The sequence below is a fragment of the Eleutherodactylus coqui genome, chromosome 11 (genome assembly GCF_035609145.1).
Source record: "Eleutherodactylus coqui strain aEleCoq1 chromosome 11, aEleCoq1.hap1, whole genome shotgun sequence".
NCBI classification, from domain to species: Eukaryota; Metazoa; Chordata; class Amphibia; order Anura; family Eleutherodactylidae; genus Eleutherodactylus; species Eleutherodactylus coqui.
The window spans coordinates 89,518,395-89,543,194 of NC_089847.1; the positions used below are offsets into that span (position 1 = coordinate 89,518,395).

Genomic DNA, 24,800 nt, shown 5'->3' on the forward strand with positions numbered 1-24,800 from the left:
GACCTCATCACAGGGCCCAACACATGACCCAAACTTGGAAAATTATAGGTTCCTGCTGGAAAATGGAACTCCTTAACACTGATGTGAACGAACTCTTAGATGTTGTATTAATTTTGAACTGCTATATAGGAGAAATACATTTTATCCAAGAATTCAGCTGGCACGTGTTCTATATTTTCGGAATGCCATGAAGCTATAGGAGAAAAAGCTGGTGGCTTGGCATCTCAACCACATAGTCATTTTGATTTGACATCAATTTGCCGATTTTCCACTAAAATTTCCTTTTGAGATGTAGATGGATCGCTTCATCTCACAGCTTCTTTTACATATTGGGGTACAGGAAACAAGATATAAAAATAAGAGTCCACACCAGCATTACAAAGATCTAAAATGTGTGTCTTTAAGGGCTCACGCAAGACCCGGCTGACCGCAGGAAATTTTCTACTTCTGCAGACCTACATCTTATTCATGAGCCTTAAACAAATGATACAGATTGGCTTTGTCATAAGATAGAAGGAGATGTTGTTGAGAGCTGGATGTCACAATCTTGTTGGCATGATGTCAAAGAGAGTTAGCTGCTAACTCCAGTTAAATCAAGCGAATGTATGAGGAATTGAAACTTCACGTTTCAGAAATGGAGCCTCGCCTAAAAGATGAAGACAGGGATGAAAAAAGTAAGTACGGTACTTTACTAATCTATGTCGTAGCGAGCTGTTGATACTGATAGATCAATAGAACTATTAAAGTGTATTAGGACTCATTTGTAAAAGGTTAGGTGAAAGGGAAATTCATGCTATCGAATGGGGTTATTGGTAGGCAACAATCTATGTACTTATTTCTGTATTAACTTCCTTCTAAAATGAGCTATGAAAATCAAAATGTAGCGGAAATCCCAAATTCATTAGATTTCTGAGCAGTGTCACTTTTGAAAGGAGTTTTCAGCTTTGCACAGTACATGGTCTTTTTAAGCAGAAGAGCCCAATGACAATAAGCAGATCACAGAATGTCCTGTTTCCAAGACCCCTAGTAATCAGCTATAATCTGTGAGGGACCCCAGTAGGATAAACATCTCTTTGTTTAAGTTTGACTTTTTCGAAGAATGTAGGACAAGAAGAGATGAAAAGTGCCAAATTTGCTTTTTACACCAGGCCCAGATACAAAGTATGTACCAGTAAGCGATGAGAGGTCATAAGGAAGGTATCTCACTTGTATAGCCAAGTGCTTAAAGAGACATTGTCATTTTAATTAACACACTTTCCATAAATCAGCCGTAGATTGGAAACTGTGATATATCGTATTACAGAAAAATGCCCCATTCCACTCTTATGACCTACTTCTTTCCAGCCGTCTTGTCTGATCATTCACTCTCAGTTCGCTGCTTACATCAATCTTGATGGGGAAACAGCTTATCAGCTCATTGAGGGATCAGGCCATAGTTGCCTGTAGAAATCTATGCAGAGAAAGACTCACAGATTCTCACTGCAGCATCTAGTAAGTGTTTTAGGCCTCCTGCACACGGCAGAACCGAATTCCGCATGCTGAAACCGGCTCTGGCAGCAGCGTCAGCACTTGCCTGCTCTGTCATCGTCTTTGCTGTACTACAAATAGACCCGGTGGATCGCCGTCGCACATGCGCAGTACAGATTTTTTCTCCCCATGTCGGCACTAGGTGACTACGCTGAATCCACGACTTGTCCACAATGTTCATTGACTTCAATGGAAGCTGTGCATGCAGAGCCCACATGAAAATGGAGCATGCTGCGATTTCTTTCTCCGCAAATAGAAATCTCAATTGATTTTCGCTCATGTGCAGAAAGCAGTGGATCTCCATAGCAAGTAACGACCGGTATTTGCTGATGATTCGCTGTGCGGATGCCGACTGCGGATTCCGCAGAAAAAATATCTGCCCATGTGCAGGAGGCCTTACCACTGTGCGGCACCATAAAAATGCAAGACTAGTTCTGAGTCTAGCTGCTACTAATAAAATACAAGTTTCCCCAAAATTACTGGACGGATGCACACCGCGGATGTATCACTATAATGAGAGGGACAGGCCTTACTTTATGGGGCTCTTAGCAAAGACTGCAACACAATTTGGTCATATAGTGGCCATTACATGTACTGCCTTTGAAACCCACCCACCTTCACCTCCGTCTACAGTGATGTTGTGAATGATGAAACTGCACTGCTACGGAGAGGAAGCAGGTTGTCTTCAGTAATGAATCCAGGTTTATTTTGTGCTGTGATGATGTTCATGTCTGGATTACGCGGGGTAAGCGCCTTAATCCTGGCTTTGCTGTGGAGCGGCACACTGAGCCCTGCTGGTGTGAGGGTCTAGGGGGCATCGCATACGACAGTCGGTCACCCCTAATAGTGGTACGAGGGACAATGACAGCTCAGCGATATGTTCAGGACATCCTGAAGACACGTGTGTTCCTCTCATGGCGGCTTCCCAGAGGCGTTTTCCAGCAGGAAGGGGGGCACTCACAAGGGGGTCACAGGAATGCCTCCACAACATTGTCATATTTCCGTTGCCTGACCAGTCGCTAGATTTTTCACCAGTATAACATGTCTGGGATGCCAACTTCGACAGCTTATGAGTTTCCCAATCTACAGGCTCAGCTGAAGCAAATGTATATCAATATGCCACAGGATATCATACTGAACTTGTATTCGTCCATACCCGCCCGTATCACATCTTCTATCAAAACTAGAAGCAGTACAACAGGGTACTAAAGCCTCCATGCCCCCCGTATCACATCTTGTATCCAAGCTAGAGGCGGTACAACAGGGTATTGGAGCCTCCATGCCCCTGATATCACATCTTGTATCCAAGCTAGAGGCAGTACAACAGGGTACTAGAGCCTCCGTGCCCCCCGTATCACATCTTGTATCCAAGCTAGAGGTGGAACAACAGGGTACTAGAGCCTCCATGCCCACCTGTGTCACATCTTGTTTCCACGCTAGAAGCAGAACAACAGGGTACTAGAGCTTCCATGCCCTCCGTATCACATATTGTATCCAAGATAGAGGCGGTACAGCAGGGTACAACAGGGTACTAGAGCCTCCATGCCCACCCGTATCACCTCTTGCATCCAAGCTAGAGGTGGTACAACAGGGTATTAGAGCCTCCATGCCCAACTGTATCACATCTTGTATCCACACTAGAAGCAGTACAACAGGGTACTAGAGCTACCATGCCCACCCGTATCACATATTGTATCCAAGCTAGAGGCGGTACAACAGGGTACTAGTGCCTCCATGCCCACCCGTATCACATCTTGTATCCAAGCTAGAAGCAGTACAACAGGGTACCAGAGCCTCCATGCCGACCTGTGTCGCATCTTGTGTCCACACTAGAAGCAGTACAACAGGGTACTAGAGCTTCCATGCCCACCCGTATCACATCTTGTATCCAAGCTGGAGGTGGTACAGCAGGGTACTAGAGCCCCTATACTCACTCGTATCACATCTTGTATCCAAGCTAGAGGCGGTACAAAAGGGTACTAGAGCCTCCATGCCCATCCGTATCACATCTTGTATCCAAGCTAGAGGCGGTACAAGAGGGTACTAGAGCCTCCATGCCCACCCGTATCACATCTTGTATTCAAGCTAGAGTCGGTACAACAGGGTACTAGAGCCTCCATGCCCGCCCGTATCACATCTTGTATCCAAGCTAGAGGCGGAACAACAGGGTACTAGAGCAAAAATCATGAATGAAAGTTAATTATGTAAATGGAATATTTACTGTAAGGTTTAATTTAGTCTAAAATGAGAGTTACGCAGGAGCCATTTAGACATATCAGATGCAGCAAACGGACTTGGTTTCTGTTGACTGTATAGAATTATTGTCATATTTGGTCAAACTGGGACAATAATTTGCATACTATGTATCTGATTAGACTGTGGGGGGAGGGGGCATTAATGTGCATAATACCCCTGAAAACCTGCACATACACTCGCTAACTTCCTTTTGTTAGCATTTTAAATGCTCAAATGATAAAGAGCCTCCTGTGGGACACATACATTTCAAGCCTCTGTACTAAGGCACTGTGCCAGTGATTAACCTCTACCCACATTGTGTTATACTATTATCAGACAGGAACCATGCAGTTGCCACAAACTGATGCAATACTACTTCACAGTGATAGCACAGACAAAGGAGCTGTGCCCATGCCATCACTTGAGTGCCAGCTGTATTAGACAGCCAACACCCCTTCCTAAAGATCAGCATCCAAGATAATGCCGAAACCAGCTATTGAACACCTTAGATGCACAGTCAGTCGTGGACGCAGACATTTAACCCCTTGAGTGGCGGGTTTCCTACCACCCTGTCGTGCCCACCAGGGCAGGTTTTTTAAAATGGTCGAATCATTGAATTTCAACTAGTTTTGCAGTTGCGTCTCAAGAGCCATAACTTTTTCATTTTTCCATTGACATGGCCATATAAGGGCTTGTTTTTTGCGGGACAAGTTGTGATTTTTTTAAACAGGGGGGAGGAAAAAAAGAAATGGGGAAAAAAGAAAAAAAGGGGCCATGTCATTAAGGGGTTAAATAATGTATTAACTGCCTTATCTGGGTAATTACGATGCATGGATACCACATGTGTGATTGTATTTTTGAGTAAAGGGAGACAAGTGTTTTTATTATTTTTTTATAATTTTTTCCTTTTTTTTTTTTTAATTTTAATTTTTTTTTGTCCCTTTAGGGAACTTCCACAGGGACCCATCAGGACCCCCTGATCACATTCCAGGGGTCCGATGGTGACAGCCCTTTACATGCTGCAGTGACAGCCCTTTACATGCTGCAGTCACATAGACTGCAGCAGGTAAAGGGTTAACACAGCAGAGATCGGAGGTTTTCTCTGATCTCTGCTGTAAGAGCTAGTACCTAGCTGTCCTCTCACAGCCAAGCACCAAGCTCTCCCTGTCACAGAGACCATAGGCTTGCTTCTGACAAGCCGATGGTCTCTATGGCAACCTGTAAAAAAGCAGGAGATTGCCGGCAGATCGCCAATATCTTCTGCTTTTTTTTTCAAACCCTTGATTTGTTCTCTGTGGGTCTGTGCAGGCAGAGCACACTGCCACAGCTTGTGGCATTGTGCTCTGCAGCTCCCATAGTGATACATAGCCCGGAAATCTTCCGGGCTATGTCGCTATGAGCAGTGGAGCTCGTCCCGGAAAATTTCCGGGCGTGCCACTCAAGGGGTTAAGTAGATAAATGGAGGTGACTCCCTCTGTCACCCCATCAGCACCACCTTTATCTGATCATGGTGTGGGGGTGCTTCAAGGTTGCTATGACAACCAGGGATCTGAAGAAAGTCCCTAGGTCTGCTATGTGTGAATGCCCAATAGCCTGCCTCTCAGTTTTACAGTGACAGGCATAATATACTGCAATACAGAAGTACTGCAGTATATTGTGTTAGCAATTAAATGATTACATGGTCAAGTACTTCCCTAGTGGAGCTAAACTAATAAAGTAAATGAAAGTTCACTTAATATTTTAGAAAAAGAATTCAAAGAAACAAAGCATGTCTGAGTCTATGGACTCTGCTATCTCCGGCAGTCCCATTGAATTGAATCAAACTGTAGTGCGCACGTGGAACTACTGCTCTATTCATTTGTGGATCTTCAGAACCCCTGTCATTGGGATTGGTGGGAGTCCCAGTGATCAAATCCCTACCAATTACAAATATATCTCCTACATAAGTATATTTTGTGGGACAACCCCTTTAAAGTATCCTACTATTGTGGTTCCCATAAGGCTCTGTTTACAACCGGGTTACGAATTTCAATATTTAGTTCCATCTTGGAAGCAGAAATATGGAACTCAAACTGTGATGGCTCATCACATGACAGACACCAGTGAAGCCGCATAGACCCCGCGGACTTATAATGGAGTCTATCGTTTCATCTGAAAAATAATACTACATGCAGTTCCATTTTTTCAGTTGAATGTACTACAATAGAATCTGTGACGGAGCCACTAGCACATATGTCAACAGTCTAACAGAGTTTAACAGCTTATGGCTCTATTCACATCTGCGCTAGGGTTTCCATTTTCCTGCTCTGTTATGGGAGCAAGAAAACGTAATCCCTTGGATGAACGGATCCGTCTCATAACAGAACCAAACTGTGCCGAACGGACCCAATTGACTATAATGGGGTCCATTTGATTTCTGCACCTGTTCGGTATTTTCACCAAATGAAACAGTCTTGTATGCATGACTTTTTCGTCTGGCATTTCATGCCAGTTTTGTACCGGAGGCTCTGAATGGAGCTTCTGATGCAAATGTGAGTAGAGCCTTAAAAAGTGAGCAGTGTGGAGTCTATCCACAGTAAACACTTGGGTGCAGCAAACAATTCGAAGAAGTGTCCAATGCCTTCAAGTAGTAAAGTAAGTAAACAATTATTGCACCGGGGATCCAAATACAAGTTACCCAAGTACAACCTGTTACTTCTTATCCACAAGCAAAGTTGACAATTCACAGCAGCCAAATTCAATATTAGGCACCATACTTCCCTAATGAAATTCGCACACCATGGTGCAATCAGCGGACATGGTGCAATCAGCGGACAGGGTACAATCAGCGGACATGGTGCAATCAGCGGACATGCTGCAATCAGCGGACATGGTGCAATCGGCGGACATGGTGCAATCGGCGGACATGGTGCAATCAGCAGACATGGTGCAATCGGCGGACAGGGTACAATCAGCGGACATGGTGCAATCAGCGGACATGGTGCAATCAGCGGACAGGGTACAATCAGCGGACAGGGTGCAATCAGCGGACATGGTGCAATCAGCGGACATGCTGCAATCAGCGGACATGGTGCAATCAGCGGACATGGTGCAATCGGCAGACATGGTGCAATCGGCGGACAGGGTACAATCAGCGGACATGGTGCAATCAGCGGACATGGTGCAATCAGCGGACAGGGTACAATCAGCGGACATGGTGCAATCAGCGGACATGCTGCAATCAGCGGACATGGTGCAATCAGCGGACATGGTGCAATCAGCAGACATGGTGCAATCAGCAGACATGGTGCAATCAGCGGACAGGGTACAATCAGCGGACATGGTGCAATCAGCGGACATGGTGCAATCAGCGGACAGGGTACAATCAGCGGACAGGGTACAATCAGCGGACATGGTGCAATCAGCGGACATGCTGCAATCAGCGGACATGGTGCAATCAGCGGACAGGGTACAATCAGCGGACATGGTGCAATCAGCGGACATGGTGCAATCAGCGGACATGGTGCAATCAGCGGACATGCTGCAATCAGCGGACATGGTGCAATCAGCGGACATGCTGCAATCAGCGGACATGGTGCAATCAGCGGACATGGTGCAATCAGTGGACATGGTGCAATCAGCTACCAACTGCTTAAAAGTCATTTATTCATTCTCAACCTCCATTGCTCTAGTTTTGCCTATAGTTTGCCTTTTTCTAGAATATAACCTTTAAAGACACAGTAATCAATATATAAGGCTATCACTATTCAGACAGCGCTGTTTTGGGGTTCCTGGACCCCATCAATACAGAGCAAGAATTTTCATCACGGAGACGTGGTTCTTAATACTAACTTTTCTGTTGAATCGTTAACTTTGGTCGGATCAGAAGAAAGACGTTGCTCCTGGCTGATTTGTATTTGGATGCCTGGGGAAGCGCAACCATTCTTTATTTACAGTGTTTACAGCTATAGATACCCCTACACAGTGCTCCACCCTAAATGCACACGGTAGTGTCAGTCAAAGGTCTCTATAGAGTACCTAACACTGATGCACTGTATCCTTGCACTGTGCTGTAAAATTGTTGACTTGTTAACGTGTAGTGGCCCAGAGGCTTCTACAGTACAGTCGCCCAAGCATAAGTCCTGAACTATCTGGCTATGTGCTCCTACACTCAGAGGAGGACCCTGTCTACCCCCCTTTCTTTTCTTCACAGGATTAAACTAGTCTACCCGGTAACAGCTTGCTCTGGATTGGCTGCTGCCATAGAAAATAGCTGACTAGTAGAAGGAGGAGGAGAAGATTCAGGTGCAGGAAAATGAGCAGGGCGAGACAGGATGGTTAGGCATGGTTAGAGAGAAAGAGCACAAGAAACAGGCGGAAGTGAAGGAGGAGTTAAGGGAGAGGTTGGAGGCTGTTGTTGGAAGGTGGATAAGATAAGAGAGGAGGTGTGCAGCCGTGCTGCTGAAGTAAATGTTGGATCTTCAAAAGCTACATAATCAAGCGCAGTGTGGAGGAAAAACAGAACTAGGAACCGTCAACACAACAGTGAGTTGTACAAGCCCCTGTAAATGCAAAGCCAGGGAAAGTGCAAGCGGCCCTATCATAGTTACTCCATTATCTGCTGAACTAATCCTTTGGAAACAAACTCTCAGATAACTTAGACTGGTGGGATTCTTTCTTCAGTAACCTTAGACCAAAAAGAGAGAGAGCGTGAAGTGGAGCTGATTGTGTAATTCAAGCATTCGGAGCGCCATTTATTTAAATGCACGTTAAGTCTGCACTGCTGTAAATTAAACTGTTAATACATGTCTTTACAAAAAAGCTAGTAAACTGTGTACCTTCGGTTTGCAACAAAGCTACGGGGACTTGTTTCAATTATTTCCAAACCATCACCCACCCAAAGGTACTGGAGTCACATCACAACACTATTAGAACTGTTATCACCTTTGCACCCTGTTCTACTGCGCATGACTGAGCTAGTCCCCGTTTCATGCCATTGCCGGGAGAGATCGCAGAGCCATCCGTGACATCCATCTTGTTTTCCCCATGGTCTCCCTTACAACGCTTAGCTTCTGGCTCGGACGCTGCAAAGGCTACATGTAGATGTGTGGTTGAGGGGTTCCTCAAGTCACGCAGAGGAAACAGGCTTGAACTACTCCAGGGGGACCTAGTGAAGCTGCACTGTTTGCCTATGGACAAAACATCCCTGGTCACATGTGGCCCATTTCTCCCTCCTTTTCTTTCATAACTTTTTAAATGATAAGTGTGATAACAACATAAAGAAATCTTCCATGATTGATTAGTAATGCTGGTGAGAGGAAGTTGGGAATTTCTAAACATATGAAAGTTTACTCAAGTAAAAGTTCTGTCCCACTTGGTTCCTGCCTACTTGTCTTCAGTTATCTCCATTCCTCATAACAAACACTTAGTCCATGACTAGCTTCTCTGTGCTATTCTTCCTCATCACCTCTTCTATCCAGAGCTTCTCTCATGATTTCTCTCTTTTACTCATGGCATCTGACACTCAACTATTCTAAAACACACTTCTGGCCCCAGAAGATGATGGTGTCATTTAATTATTATTAATGATGTTATTCATAGCGTTTAATAAATCTAGGTATGAGACCTAAAGATACAGATATTACAAATGCATAGAATATGTGCTATAACCTGTACATTAGACATCTGCTGAGCATTGTAGTGCAACAACTGTGAGTGGGAGGTGACTTTGCTGTGGTATATATAACTATTATTAACCTATATAAATAGTTATAAATATATATAACTTATTATTGCATATATTCCAATGTAAAACAATGTAATATTAGACAAAGGGAAAGAATTGAAGCCATTATATGATCCATGTGATAAATAACTGTCCTCTTAAATGGAATAACTCTGTCTTCCATTTTCTAAACAGACAAAGAAATGCTGCCTTTACATCACAAAGACTTGTCTCTTAGGAGATTGAAGGTCATACCATCAGACATATTGGTTGACACCAAAATTCAGACCCTGAATCTTGATAGAAACAAACTTAAAAGTGTCTCTGGAATAAACCACCTTCAGGAGCTCAAGACTTTAATTCTCTCCAAGAATGAGCTAACTGATTTCCCCATGGAAATCCAAAGTTTGAGCCATTTAGAAAAGTTGGAGTTAAATCAAAATAAAATACAGACAATTCCCATTGGTATATTTTCCAATCTAAAGGATCTCAAACATCTAAAGTTAAACAATAACCGTCTTTCAAAACTACCAATGGACTTGGGCAGTTGCTCCAAGCTGCAGTACTTGAACATATCTCACAATCTATTTCATTGTTTTCCTGAATGTATCTTAGAAATAAAAAGTTTGAAAGAAGTCTACCTGGAGAACAATAAGCTACAAAAACTGCCTGCTGAACTCTTCCTTGACCTGTCCTTGAAAAAGTTCAAGGCTTCCTGCAACCATCTGAGAGAGCCTCCCGATGAAGTATGTGTGGGTGGCCTCAAACAGATTCGCAGTTACTTCCTTCAACTACAAAAGACCCAAGCCAGGGAGGAGAAGAGGGTGAAAGTTATCTTCATTGGTGCAAGTCTTGCTGGGAAGACCACAATAAACAGGAGCCTCACACAAGGCCAGACCGTTGCTGTATCTCTGAAGGAAAGAACTGTCGGCATAGAGGTTAGCGAATTTCACATCCAAGACCTTACATTTTTATTCTGGGACTTTGCTGGACACCTAGAGTATTACGTCACCCATCATGTTTTTATTACTCCATATGCACTTACTATCCTTGTTGTTAATCTGCACAGGTGAGTTCAGACAAAAAGTTAAAAGATATAGCAAAACTTAACTTTGAGGTTTTAATTGGAACTTATCTGATCCCATAGATTATAATGTGGTCTTATCGGGTTTCTGTTGGGGTTTTCCAGTAGTTTTAATGGCAAAAATATCCTGCAGACTAGGATATTCTTGGCATCAAAAATACTGTAACCTCGGACAGAAAGTGAACAATGCTTGTTTGAACAAAACACACAATTCTGTGCCTACTTCTAATGAACTAGCAGAGGGTTCTGAATAGTGTCATGGGTGAACTTCCTATATTCTTGAAGCCTCCGCACTGTGATGAATCACCGACTCTTTCATAAGACATGAGCAGTGGTAGCCTGTGTTATTTTTCAATCAGTGCAGAGATCCTGAGTAATTACAAACAGCGGTGCTCCGCTTCTCCTTAGACAGGTGGCCTTCTTCTTATTAGCATGGCCGATGGCCATGATATTAGACTCCGGCCCTAGGTGCAGGGACTCCTGCCAGTGAAAAGAGTACCCCCTTTACTGACTCAATGCTATGGCCAGGGAGGAAGTAAGCTCTGTAGTAGGATGCATGGTGACCCTGGATCAATCTCCTGCTCCCTTGCCAGGGTGCAGCAGAGGGAGCAGGGGTGAATAGGCACTGCAAGCGCTATGATATATATGTTGGGCAGCGCTATTTTGTTGCAGCCTCATAGAGACTGAGCCTGCAGAGGGGTTCTGCCCATAGTGAAAGGCCAAAATAGCACGCCACGGACCAAGAGAGACTCCCCCATGATAGCGAAAAGTGTATAGAGCAGAGCTAAGGCCTTGCTCAAGCTTGCCCACAATCCATGGCAGTGGACATTTTGGCCTTATATAGAAGTTGAACTATACCATAAGGAAAATGCAGTGGCAGCAGCTAAAGTTTCAGAGTGCCCTTACGCCCCCAAGGAAGGAGAAAAAGAGATGTACCCAACACCTATGGTGTACTCTCTCTGCATGCCGTTGAATGTATGATGGAGATACAATATGAAACATTAAAAATACTCGCGCCTTCCTATGGCGTGTAAGCACCTAATTACCATATTTTTTAATTAAAATATGCTTTAGTAAAGCATATTTTAATTTTAAAAAATACTTTCCGCATCTGCCTCTATTTGTCATCACCATACCATCCCCAACCTATGTCGCAGCACCACCCAATAGTCAGGTATAGGAAGGAAGAGGTAGAGGGGGTGGAGAGAGAGGCTTATGTATTAGATACAAAGTTTATTATCTTTACATTCACAGAGAAATAATGTGAACAATAGATACACTTCCTTAAGGATCATGCTGTTTTATACTTAAAGGACCAGACACTTTTTAGGGAATTTACCCATGCGGTGGTTTTACTGCCCTAATTTTGTTTCTTCAGCTTCCAAAAATATTTTTGCATGATTTTTTTTTCTGCGACACATAGGGCTGTTTTTTATGTCTTTTTTTACTGACTTTTTTTCAATTTGGGGGTTAAAAAGCTACACTTTTTTTTTTTCAATTTATAATTGTTTATTTTGAAATTTGTATATTTACACTAAAATAAATTACAGGAATGGGTCCCTAATTTTGTTTTGGTCGTTCTGATATACAATTTGTATAGTCTCGGATTACAGGGTGCATATGGCGACGGTTTTGGTTAGTGTCGGCGGGGTGTCACTTTCTTTTTATGTATATATTTTTACTTTAGTCTGTAATTTTTTTTTTACTTATTTTTGTTAGTATTTTTTTAACATCTATGTTCCCCATGATGTCATATAAGACCTCTGGGGGACATTCATATTGTATTTTTTTTTTTTATTTCACACTTTTCTACTGTAGCTGTGACATCCACAGGAGCCTTAGTTATAGGGGAAACCATTCCCCTGTAGTGACAGTAGTAACTAACAGAGCTTATCAAGGTTTACTAAGACCCTGCAGCACTGTCCCAGCAGGGGGCATCCCGCGCTCACATTTTCGCTGGGTCTAATAGTGGAAGTAACGCTTCCACTTTCTCTCTGCACTACATAGTGCTAATTGAGCGCTATGGAGCCTGTAAAGGAAAAGGCTGAAGCCTTCTCCTCTGGGTTCTCAGCTGTGACTAACAGCTGAGGACACGACCTGCTTGATTGCAGGATCAGAAGCTTTAACCCGTACTTTTGCTATTGGCTGGGATTAAACCCCAAGACCAAACGCTGTTAATTTACCACGCTTGATCCTTAAGGGGTTAAATATGCATTTTCAATTTGTTAACCAGGCAAATTTGTAAGAGAATTTAGAAATTTGTGAAATGGTAGATTCACATTGATATTGATTAAATGCATCATCAGGTCAAATTGCGCATAAAAGCTCATTTGAAGTGTTGTATTCACACAGGTATCAGGTCGGTAATGAGCAGATTTTTATGGATCTTGTTGGATTTTGGATTAAAAACCTGGTCATGAGGGTTCCTAATTCAGTAGTTCTTACTGTGGGCACTCATACGGATCTATGTCAGCCAGGGGAGGTGGAAGAGAAGACTAAAGACATTGAGGAAAGGATCTACAGAATGCTTGATGAACATAAGGCTAATCTCACCCACTTCGTAAACAACCTTGAGGAACGACAAGACTCTGAGCTCTACCTGGAACAGACAGATAAGCTGCGAGAGTTGTCTAACTGCACCGTACATGTGTGTGAACACCTCCTTTCATGTTTAATGATGCAAATTCTTTTAGGATGGACCAGGGTCTGGTAATAAATATCAGCTAATGCACCTCTTCCTTGTAAGGAAAGCTTATTTAGATAGATTTTATCAGAAATGCTCATAGTATTACAGGCATGGATGAACTATTTTATTGTTCAAACGGTGTCAAAGTAGCACTATTGTGCATTTTCAGAAATATAAGCTGTTTAATGATTAAGAAAACAAAGTATGAAAGGGTTTTTTTGTTTTTTTTTTGAGAATTTATAACCTTTGGGACTCTTACCTATGGGGAGAACAAGAGTCTAATGAGCAATTCTGGAAGATTGTCAGGCAATTAAGTGACCAACAGTGATCCCAGTGATTATTGCTCCTTTGCTTTCACACAGGAGAGAATTACAACGCCCCAATGAACGTACTGTATGTAAGCCGGAGGCCTAGTCCTTGTCACGGTGACGCCATACTCTAATTGGAAACTCTGGATAATATGCCGCAGAAATAACGGAGATGAGTTTAGTTTAGTTTAGCAATCTGAGAGTGAGCAAAATTGCTAACTTTGGTATTTGCAATAACAGGTTAACTTCACGATTCTCTGTAGATGTATTTATACCAGGTATACAAGGATGCAGTACTAATTGGACAAGATACAGTAGTATTGACTTGATGATACTCTGACTTCAACGCTCTCTCCCTTATTTTCCTGAAGATTGATTTACTAGACAATTTTCCCCACTAGTGAATTTAGATGAAACAATTAGGTAAGATTTGACTGTAGGATATTATGAGGCAGAGGGACAAGTGGCTGTATTGCTAATCCTGGCTTTGACGTCACTGGGTAGCTATAACTCACTGTTAGATGATGGTGGACCTCAGAAAGGATCTTCTTTTTCCTCTGCTACTGGATGCCAAGGGAGTGGGTTGGTCATCTCACTCTACCTCTCTCACTTCCCACACTCCTTGCATAGGGACTTGTATCTTTGCACAAGTGAAATTAAATCTGACTATCATCCAATGAGAGTCCAGCTGACGTCAGGGTTGAGCTCTATGCTTAGAGCAGATGAGGAGACACAGGGTCTCTCCCACAGTCGGCACCTTCTGTATCCATGGACGGCATACAGACAGGTGAGACAGGACAAGTGTACCGTGAGTGTTCTGTAGGACCCGCTGGGCCACTACAGAATCGTTCAGTAAATGGAGGTGAAGCAGGTCGGAGATTACTTCTGGTTGCCCACCTCCATTCAGAGTACACAGGCCGATCATCTAAACTGAAGGATAAACGATAAATAAATGAATTATCGTTCAGTCGCTGGCAGCAGTTACACTGAATAATTGTCATTCAGTTTCCCATGATCGAAGGAGAAACTGAATGATAATTGTTTTGTGTAAAAGAGAGCTAACTTGTCATTCATTGATCTAAATCTTGGTCTGTTCTGAGCTGAGGAGTCCAGTGAGTTGGTCACCCAATGAGAGCTTTCACTGAATGGAGTTACATACAGAGATAGCTACATAACTGTTAATCACAGAATAGGACTTAAAAATGACAAGTTAGACTAATTTTTCCCCCCCAAAGGTATTTATCTATTTAGGTGCTCCTGCTCTATAAAATTCTGTCTTCAGATCACACACCATGTTCAACCTGATAGGTTCTCTTTAATGGTGAGAGCAGTGCGCAATGTCAATGAATGGCAAAAATATCTGCTAACAAGACCACTCTTCTCCCAAAAGATTAGGGTTCCAGAAGTGGGACTTACCCCTACCAGACATATATAGCATATCCTATAGCTATACCATAAATGTCTAATATGGGAAATATATTTTTAAAGCATCAGATTTAATGAAAAAGTATCACTGCGTCAAACAACTTTAAAGGGTTTGCCCAAGTTACCGGTAATTAAAGAAAATCTATTTTCCCCAGGCAGCTGATACTCAAATTTCCTGGGTCCCCGCATGTCCCACACTACAACCGCTGGTCTTCCCTGTGACATACTGTGTAGGGCTGCCTGTGTATGGGACATCACATGCTGCTCCAGCCATCACACAGCCTGGTGCTCAATCACTAAGCTCTGTGATTGGCTGCGGCAGCCCATGATATCCCATAGGCTGCTGCAGCCTGTACATAGTATGTCACAGAGAGACCCGAAGCTGCTGGCTAGGGACATTTGGGGAGCAGGGAGATTTGAGTATGATCTGTTTTATTATGTTTGGGCATGAGGAAAATAGATTTTAAAACAATTTAACTTGGACAACCCCTTTAAATTAGAATAATAGTGTGACTTAAAATAATAGAATAATGCTAGAGATAGTATAGTACATCCACTTAACGGCCCCTGAAAGTACTAAACTGGGGCTTTCTGGTTTGGTCTCATGATGCATAAGATATACTCCCTGACTCCATGATCACAGACTGCATTCCATGATTCTTTTCAGAACTGCGTATTAGACTTCTTATTAGGGAGAAGGGGTGGCTAGCTGATGTAGTGAGTGTAATTGTACTTGTAATTGCACATACCTTGCTAAGACTATGTTCACAGCACTGCTCAATGGACCTCAATACAGCAAACAGGGAACGCTGTAGAAACATCCAATACTAATGAATGATGAATAATAAGATAATTGATATTTTATGTTTATTTATGCTGCTTGTACTTTTTAGGTTTTGAGTGTTTTCCCTATCGACTGCACACATTACAATGACATTGAAAAGCTTCAAAATCATATCTTAAATACTGTATACAAGGAAGAATTATTTCCAAATATAATTAAAATGCTACCTCCTATCTACAAAGTAGTGGAAAATGCCATACTTGAAGTGAAACAAAATGAAGAGACTCCACAACATGGTAAGTAAAATATTAAGGTACCTTACAAGTAACCATCATCAAATAAATACTGTATTTAAATTCAGGTGTTAGTATTAGAACACCATAGAGGTTATTATGGGGTCTTTGAGAAATGAAGGGCCCAATCCTGTTTGGTCCCAGTGGTGATGAGAATCAGAACAGTACCCCTCTCTCCAGAGGAGCTGTATTAATAGCAAACAAGGGGGAATTAAGGCCGATTTCACATCTGCATCGGAACCTCCAGTTGAAGACTCCGTCACAGATTTGGCTCAAAAAGTGCCTTTTTTCTTCCATTCAAAAGCCAGGCACCTAAGCAGAAGCCAAACTGACCCCATTATAGTCAATGGGGACCATTCGCACTTTTCGGTTCCGTCCTGAGATGGAGCCATTTGGCAGCACGGAGTCCCCTTTCCTGCTCCCTGTACAAAGCAGGAAAGCGAAAACTTCTACGCAGGTGTGTAACCACCCTAATTTGGCCCACGGGAGAAGCACCAGGGCAATACATGTCCAGTTGCTAAACTCAACAGTCTTATGAGGGCTTGTTTTGATCATTGGTATGCCCTCTCTTCTATACATGGCAATGTGTGTAAGGTTTTCATCTAACAAAAATTTTAGTTAAAGCATAAGTTGTACTGCCTTGTTAGTGTGCCCAGTGGTGTAGCCTGTTAGCTAAAATTCAGCTGGAGATTGCAATAAGGCTTGATGGCTGAGACCTGGACGGGATCCTTTTTCTTGTGTGCCGGGCAGCTAGAACATTAGACGCTGACATGGACAGTTTTAGAACTGAGAAGTGTTCCCTGTCCCTACAAGATGTTTACTACGTGTGAAATAAAAAAAAAGCTTACCAGAACCACTAATACTTGTCTCCTAGGAATAATGGATTTAGATCATCTTTTAAGTGAGGTCATGCTAAAGACCAACAGTGACCTGGACAAACATCTTCTCAAAGATATTCTACGGTATCTTCATAGAATTGGCCTCATTGTGTGGTATGAAGACATCAAGCCTCTGGTAAACACAGTTTTTCTGAAACCTTCGTTCCTCATCACGATCTTCAAGGTTTGGTCCCATTATACAGCTTGCTGTTTCTACTGTTTTAAGTCTTAGTAGCTCAAGTTATAATTCCTGCTATTGGTTTCTAATTATAAAATATCTATTATGTTACAGATGCTTGTCAGACATGATCTCTACAACCAACTAGGGGCAATACCTACTGAAGTTCTTATTTCAGAAAGGGCCTTCAAGCGTGATGTGCTCAAATGGAAAGAAATGCTACAATCTAAAGCTATGATTCGTCTTCAAGCCATTCGGGTTTTAGTAAAACATCAGCTAGAGACCCTTTGTCTGCAAGATACAGAGGATCTTTTCCATGATCTGATTGGACGTGGAGCACAGAAGGGAAAGTTACTAAGTCTCTTCATGCATTTCCAGATCTGTATGTCTGTTAGGAACATAAGGACACTGAATCCAAGAGCCCCTGAGTTTGTTCCTGGGAATCCATGGTCTGTGAAAGACACTCAGAAAGAATTGTGTTACCTCTTTCCTACTTATCTCAACAATTTCATGGAAGTTACTGAGCGGTGGGGTGGAGACCACCATGAAGACGTGCACATTAGAGTGTACTTTTCTCCTCAAGTTCCAGAAGGGTTTTTTCAAAGGTATGGCTTAGGTAACTATGTATTTCCCAGAGTGCTACCATTTTGATACTAATTGTGAGTCATTTTTATAAAAATATGTTTTTATTAACTTTTTCCATAAGTGGGGTAAGGTGTAGATGCATGTTATACAGTGATAGAGGCACAATAGGTTACTAGATCTTTAGCAATCATTTTTACGTCTTATGGTATATATGTCTATAACAAACGTTTATGACATATCTTGTTGCATCTTAGTAAAAGAAAAGTTTTTGGGAAAACTTGGAGGGAAGAGAAGGAAAAAAAGGGGGCTAGGATTGGGGAGGGAGGAAGGGAAGTATGAGGTCTTCTAACTAGACCTCTATAACAAATGTAAACTAAACATCAAACTTTGTTGGCTTCGTGAGTAGTTTAAGGTTAGTTTTTTAAAGTCTCTCCTGCATGGCCACAGTAAGGCTCAGATAGCACCCAGGAGTTTTGGGTAGTGGCTGCACACGCAGGTCTCCCCCCACACCTGTGAGTCATTTTAACATATTAACATACCGTAACTAAAACAGCTAGCATTGATAAACAGGGAAAAATTGGGCATTTTAGCCTCTGTTCAGATGTCCGTTCTACTGTTCCACCATGGAACAGAACAATGGAAAAATGGCATGCCAGATCTGTCAAATAGAAGCCTTGACGGAGCTCATAGACTATATTGGGTTCTATCATGCTTTCCAACATTTTACTGGAGAAAATAGCACAAAGGAAGGTGATAGACCATTGTAAGGGTCTGTTCCACTGGATTGGCACATCCCCAATGTGGTGCCAATATTCAAAAAGGGGTCAAAAGTAAACCTGGAAACTACAGGCTAGTTTGTTTTACTTCTATTGTGGGTAAAATGTTTGAAGGGCTTCTAAGAGATGCCATCCTGGAGGACCTCAAGGAAGCTAGGTGTATAACTCTGTATCAGCACAGGTTTATGAGGGGTCACTCCTGTCAAACCAATCTGATTAGCTTCTACAAGGAGGTAGGTTCTAGACTGGATCAGGAGAGTCATTGGATCTTGTGTATTTGGACTTTTCCAAAGCGTTTGATACTGTGCTGCATAAAATGTTAGTATGTAAAATGAGAATGCTTCGTCTGGGCGAGAATGTGTGTAAGTAACTGGGTCAGTGATAAAAAGCAGACGGTGGTTATTAATGCTACATACTCTGATTGGGTCACCGTCACTAGTGGGGTACCACAGGGATTGGTTTTGGGCCCTATCCTTTTTAATATATTTACTAATGACCTGGTAGAAGGTAGAAGATATTTTACTGTACAGTAAAATATAAATAATTGCAGATGATACAAAGTTATGCAAAGAAAGTAACACAAGAAAGGAAGCAAGGTGGTTGCAAGAGGATCTGGATAAGTTGGGGGCAGAAAAGTGGAAATGAGATTTAACACTGATAAATGTAAGGTTCTGCATTTGGGCAGAGGAAATACATGTCACCATTACACACTAAATGGGAAACCACTGGGTAATACTGACATGGGAAAGGGCTTGGGGATTTTAGTTAACTGTAAGCTTAACTGGAGCAACCAGTGTCAGGCAGCTGCTGCCAAAACATATAGGATCATGGGGTGCATCAAAAGAGGTCTAGGGGTACATGAGGAAAACATTGTTCTTCCTCTTTACGAGTCACTGGTCAGATCACACATGGAATAAGAAGGACATATCAGAACTTGAGAAGCTTCAAAGGTGGGCAACTAAAGTGATAAATACCCGGAGAGGATATCAAAATTGGGATATTTTCAGTTTAGAAAAAAGACGGCTGAGGGGCGACCAAATAGCTATGTATAACTATATCAGAGGACAATACAGAGATCTCTCCCATCATCTATTTATACCCAGGACTGTGACTACAACAAGGGGGCACCCACTGCGTCTAGAGGAAAGAAGGTTTCTACAACAACATAGAAGGAGGTTCTTCACTGTAAGAGCAGTAAGGCTGTGAAACTCTCTGCCTGAGGATGAGGTGATGGCAAATTTGATAAAAGAGTACAAGAGGGGCCTGGATGCCTTTCTTGAGCAATACAACGTTACATGTTATAGTCACCGATTACTTCAGAAAGGTTGGTGATCCAGGGATTATTACCAGATCGAAGTCGGGAAGGATTTTTTTTCCCTTAAATGACGAAAATTGGCTTCTACCTGGGATTTTTTTGCCTTCCTCTGGATCCACATTGAGAGGGAAGGGGGGGGGGGTTACAGGCTGAACTAGATGGACGTGTAATTTTTTTCAGCCTTCCATACTATGTTACTATGTTACATAGCAGGCTGTACTATTTTTTTCCAGCATTCCTGATGAAAACACCATTATAAAAATCTGGACGGAGAACCTTTATGGTCAGATTATGATCATTATACAAAAATATATTCAGCATCCCAAATTTGTTTAAATCTAGAAAAAAAAATGTCACAGCGAATAGTGTTCTTTATGATAACAATATGAAGGCCAATTTGATTTAAAGTGTACTTTTAGTTCTAAATGAAATGCTTTATGTTACAATACATACTACAAGCCTTAAAAGGAGTTGTACCACTAATGTTATTATGTATAGTTACATCCAGACCATAATTCTAAGCATTTTTAATTTACACCTATTAAAAATGTTTCTATCCTCAGATATTCCAGGACTAATGTTAGAATAGTGCCACCTGCTGTTTATATTGAAGAGCCTTTCTATGTCAGTAAATGTTCCAAAGTGGTCACACATGCTCAGTATTGTTTCTCTGCATTGTCTCACCCTCTTATCACTTACCATAGCCCCCTAACTGCTTTCTTAAAGGGGTCCATCAGCTCCCATGAGCTCCGATAAGCTAAACTTATGGACTCATAGAAGTTGACACACTGAACCCTGGAATCTGAGTCTTATACCTACCTTCCCTGCTGTTCCCCCACTATGTGCTGTCAAATCCACCATTGCATACATCTAGTGGACTTCTTAAAGGGGTTGTCTTGCGAAATCAAGTGGGGTTATACACTTCTGTATGGCCATATTAATGCACTTTGTAATATACATCGTGCATTAAATATGAGCCATACAGAAGTTATTCACTTACCTGCTCCGTTGCTAGCGTCCCCGTCGCCATGGTTCCGTCTAATTTCGGTGTCTTCTTGCCTTTTTAGACGCGCTTGCGCAGATCCGTCTTCTCCCTTCTTCTCCCTTCGGCTCCGCTCGGCAGCATCGGCATTTTGGCTCCGCCCCCTTGTACGCATCATCGCGTAGCTCCGCCCCCAATCAGGAGGCTGGAACCGGCACACGTCATGGGGCGGAGCTACGCGATGATGCGTACAAGGGGGCAGAGCCAAAATGCCGATGCTGCCGAGCGGAGCCGAAGGGAGAAGAAGGGAGAAGACGGATCTGCGCAAGCGCGTCTAAAAAGGCAAGAAGACACCGAAATTAGACGGAACCATGGCGACGGGGACGCTAGCAACGGAGCAGCTAAGTGAATAACTTCTGTATGGCTCATATTTAATGCACGATGTATATTACAAAGTGCATTAATATGGCCATACAGAAGTGTATAACCCCACTTGCTGCCGCGAGACAACCCCTTTAAGAGTGTGCATAGAATGGGAGGACCAGCTACAGATCCCAAATTGTGGCTGGAGCCACTCAAAGGTGCAATGTCTGAAGAGCAGAGAAGTAGTAGTGTCCATGAACTTGCCATATTGTACTCCAGGGGATCAAAATAGCAGGCAGCATGACAAGAAGAAAGACCTAGTAGTGGGGTTTGTGTCAGGACCAAGCGAACCCATTGCCAATAACACTGTTACCTCCATATGAAGGATGGAAAGCTAAATGTTCAACAGACTGCTTGCTGAGTTATGAATCCTGTTCCTGCCATTAAAAGGGACTTTTTTACATGGTTTTCCTATTTTTCCTGCTTTAGGCTGGAAAAACCACCGGCCATGTTATAGGTAGAAAAATAGATAATCAAAGGAAAAACTACAAGAGTGCTGCAGTCAAGATGGGAACTCTGTTGGTGCTCAGAACCATGTTTATAAAGGTTGTTCAATAGAAATAGGTGTCATGTGACATCAGAGGGAGATCTTCAAAATTGTATGTAGTACCGAACATCAGCTACTAGAGGGAGCACCCTTATGTACTCTTGTGCAACAACCATTAGAGGGAGCTTCGACTTACAGTACCACACACCAACCACTAGAGGGAGCTCCAGTGTTGGAAACTACAGAAAGATGATGATTCTGGACAAAAAAGGAGAGTCTTCTCAGATGCTGGAACTGTCATATATGGTAGGTAAAAGGTGATTGTTCCCAGCAAGAGAAACCAAGTAATCTTGTAGATATGATATCTTTTAATGGCTAACAAAAATACATGATGTTATAGCGAGCTTTCAAACCTCTAAGGGTCCTTCCTCAGGCATAATGAAACAGATCCATATATATATATATATATATATATATATATATATATATATATATATATGCAAACATACTTATGACAAGGCACAGACATGGATGTGATTAATTTGCACTTAAAAGAATACCACAAAAGGGTGAGTAGAGAAATAAATACTTAAATAGTCCACTGATAAAGATGTGACAGTTTTATGGTCCCTGAATTAGTGTTAGGGGGTCACCAGGCCTGTGTGTTATCTCTGCTATAGATGTCTCATACTTCCCAGTCATGCATGAATCCACTTGAAGAATGTAGGCCTCTGTTGAAAGTGTCAAAAGTTGTTATAAATTTGTACTCCCAAATACTTCTATGTCTTTGTTATTTGAAATTGCCTATATGGTAGGTAGGCACTTGGTGCCATTTTGAAACAATGCCATAGCCAGCAGGAAGTCTAATATTGAATGAGGCATCCTGCTGGCTACAGATGTGTAGGAGGAAGAGGACAGATCTCTGTTTGGTGGAGCTTTTCAATCAGTCAGTTACAGGAAAGTGCAGCAAGGTTGTCTATATTGTTGGAGCTCAGATAGAAGAAGTTCTACTTTTCATGTACATTGCAAGGTTAATGCCTAGGGTAAATACTGCAGCATATTTTATTTAGAACCGGAGGTACACTTTCATCGTCAAGCAGTAAAGATATAATCTAGCAGATAACCTTTAGAAACTATTCACTGGATCGGTCATACATTTTAGACTGGAGGGGGTCTAATCACCAAACTTCATTCATCTACTAAACTTTATAAACTAACTCATGATGGATGCCCCATTAGTTGGGAAAGTTGCGTTATAGGCAAGAAAATATCCTCCCGGATGTTGATATCTTTCAGTCTGTATGTACATCCTACTATCAACTGAACGTTATCCATGTATTTAACCAAATCCAATAACTGCGTGTGAACATGTTCACTAGTGCGAATTTTTCCATATTTACACAGTTCGCACTGACCAAGGATTTTGCCATGATTTTCATGAAAACATGGCAGCAATCTTGCAAAAGTCACTGCAAAAACCATCATTTGACCATACTTTTGAATGTACTCTACTTCTATTGTATTTCTACAACTTCTCAACAAGACGTAATAATTCACAGATGTTCCTGTTTACATTGCAGGCTTATGGTGAAATCTTGCTCGTTTTATTCCACACACTGGGTAGAAAAAGACAATTTCCTTTTAGCAAACAATGGAAAAGCACTATTGGTAAAACAGTTCAATCAGAGAGCAGATAGTTATCTTGAGATTCGAAGCCGGAAACCTAAAAGATCTGGTGGTGAGTCCGAATTTATTTATTGTTTGTTAGACCATGAACGTCAGACATTTCAAATGAGTCTTCAAACTGGAAGAGAAGATCGCCTTTTCATCGTTACCCTCAACTCTGTGTGGAACTAATTCTACAGCTACACGTTATGCCACATAATGTCGCTCTAAACGTTTTTCACTATTCAGCTGTCTGGCCATTAAGGAATATATTTTGAATTCACAATGTAACCCAGGTTGCAGCTTCTTAACCCCTTAAGGACCAAGCGCGGTAAATATACGGCGCTTGGTTCTGGGCTTTAATACTGGATGATAGTAAAACTAAGGCGTGGGATTAAAGCCTCTGCTTCTGCAATCAAGCAGAAGCAAGACGGCTTATCAGCTGTTGGTCACAGCTGAGAACCCGAAGGAAAAGGGAGAAGCGTTTTTTAAACAGCTCTGCCTTCTCCTTTCCCTAGTACACAGCGCTCAAAAAGTGAAAGTGGAAGTGTTTATTCCACTACGTGAACCGGCGGTCACGTGGCCGCCGGAATTCCCTGGCACAGCAGAGCTGCAGGGTCCTATCAGACCCTGATCAGCTCTGCCAGTGACTATTGTCACTACAGGGGATGTTTTCCCCTATAACTAGGGCTCCTATGGATGCCCGAGCTACAGTGGAAAAGTGTCAAATAAAAAGCATGTGAATGAACCCCAGAGGTCTTATATGACTTCATGGGGTACATAGATAGTAAAAATAAAAATTACATTAATAAGTAAAGCAAAATTACAGAATAAAATAAAAATATATACATAAAAAGGAAAATAACCCAAAGTCGATGCCAAGCAAAACCGTCGCCGTGTGCGCCCTGTAATCCCAAACCATACATATTATATATCAAAACGTCTGAAACAAAATGTAGAACCCGTTCCCATACTTTACTTAAGCGTAAATTTACTAATTTAAAAAAAACAAAAAAACTATACATGTTAAAAATATATATATTTTTTTTAGCTTTTTACCCCCCAAAAAACTAAGAGCGGGAAAAAAAAGTCAGTGGTAAAGATATTACGGTCAGGAAGAAAAAACACAGCAAATATAATCTTGGTAGCTGAAGGGGAAAAAATAGGGCAGTTAAATCACCATATGGGTAAAATCTCTAAAAAGTGTCTGGTCCTTACAAAACAGCCTGGTCCTTAAAGGGTTAAAGTGGGGTCTGGTTGATAAAATCCACTGTAAAGGGGTTTTCTAGGATTCAGCTATTGATGACGTATTTTCAGCTGACATCCTGCTGAGTAGTTGAACTACAATGGTACCGCAGACTCAATCGCTTCAAAGGGACTTGAGTGTATTACCATTCTGGGCCACTGCAAAGTGTTCGGAGTTGTGTGTTATAGCAACTCTGGTGAACATCTTGTTGGTGGGGGC

General features: G+C 42.1%; 1 protein-coding gene across 1 annotated transcript in view; it reads left to right on the forward strand.

The window, feature by feature from the left end:
- The first annotated feature begins 566 nt into the window (after positions 1–566).
- The window catches only part of LOC136582796 (malignant fibrous histiocytoma-amplified sequence 1 homolog), a 31,337-nt gene continuing 7,103 nt past the window's right edge, over positions 567–24,800 (forward strand). The window contains exons 1-7 of the mRNA XM_066584050.1: positions 567–674; positions 9,662–10,535; positions 12,903–13,197; positions 15,863–16,049; positions 16,921–17,108; positions 17,217–17,707; positions 23,251–23,408. Of these exons, the coding sequence (XP_066440147.1) occupies positions 602–674; positions 9,662–10,535; positions 12,903–13,197; positions 15,863–16,049; positions 16,921–17,108; positions 17,217–17,707; positions 23,251–23,408 (2,266 nt within the window). The 5' untranslated portion in view covers positions 567–601. The remainder of the gene's footprint in view (positions 675–9,661; positions 10,536–12,902; positions 13,198–15,862; positions 16,050–16,920; positions 17,109–17,216; positions 17,708–23,250; positions 23,409–24,800) is intronic.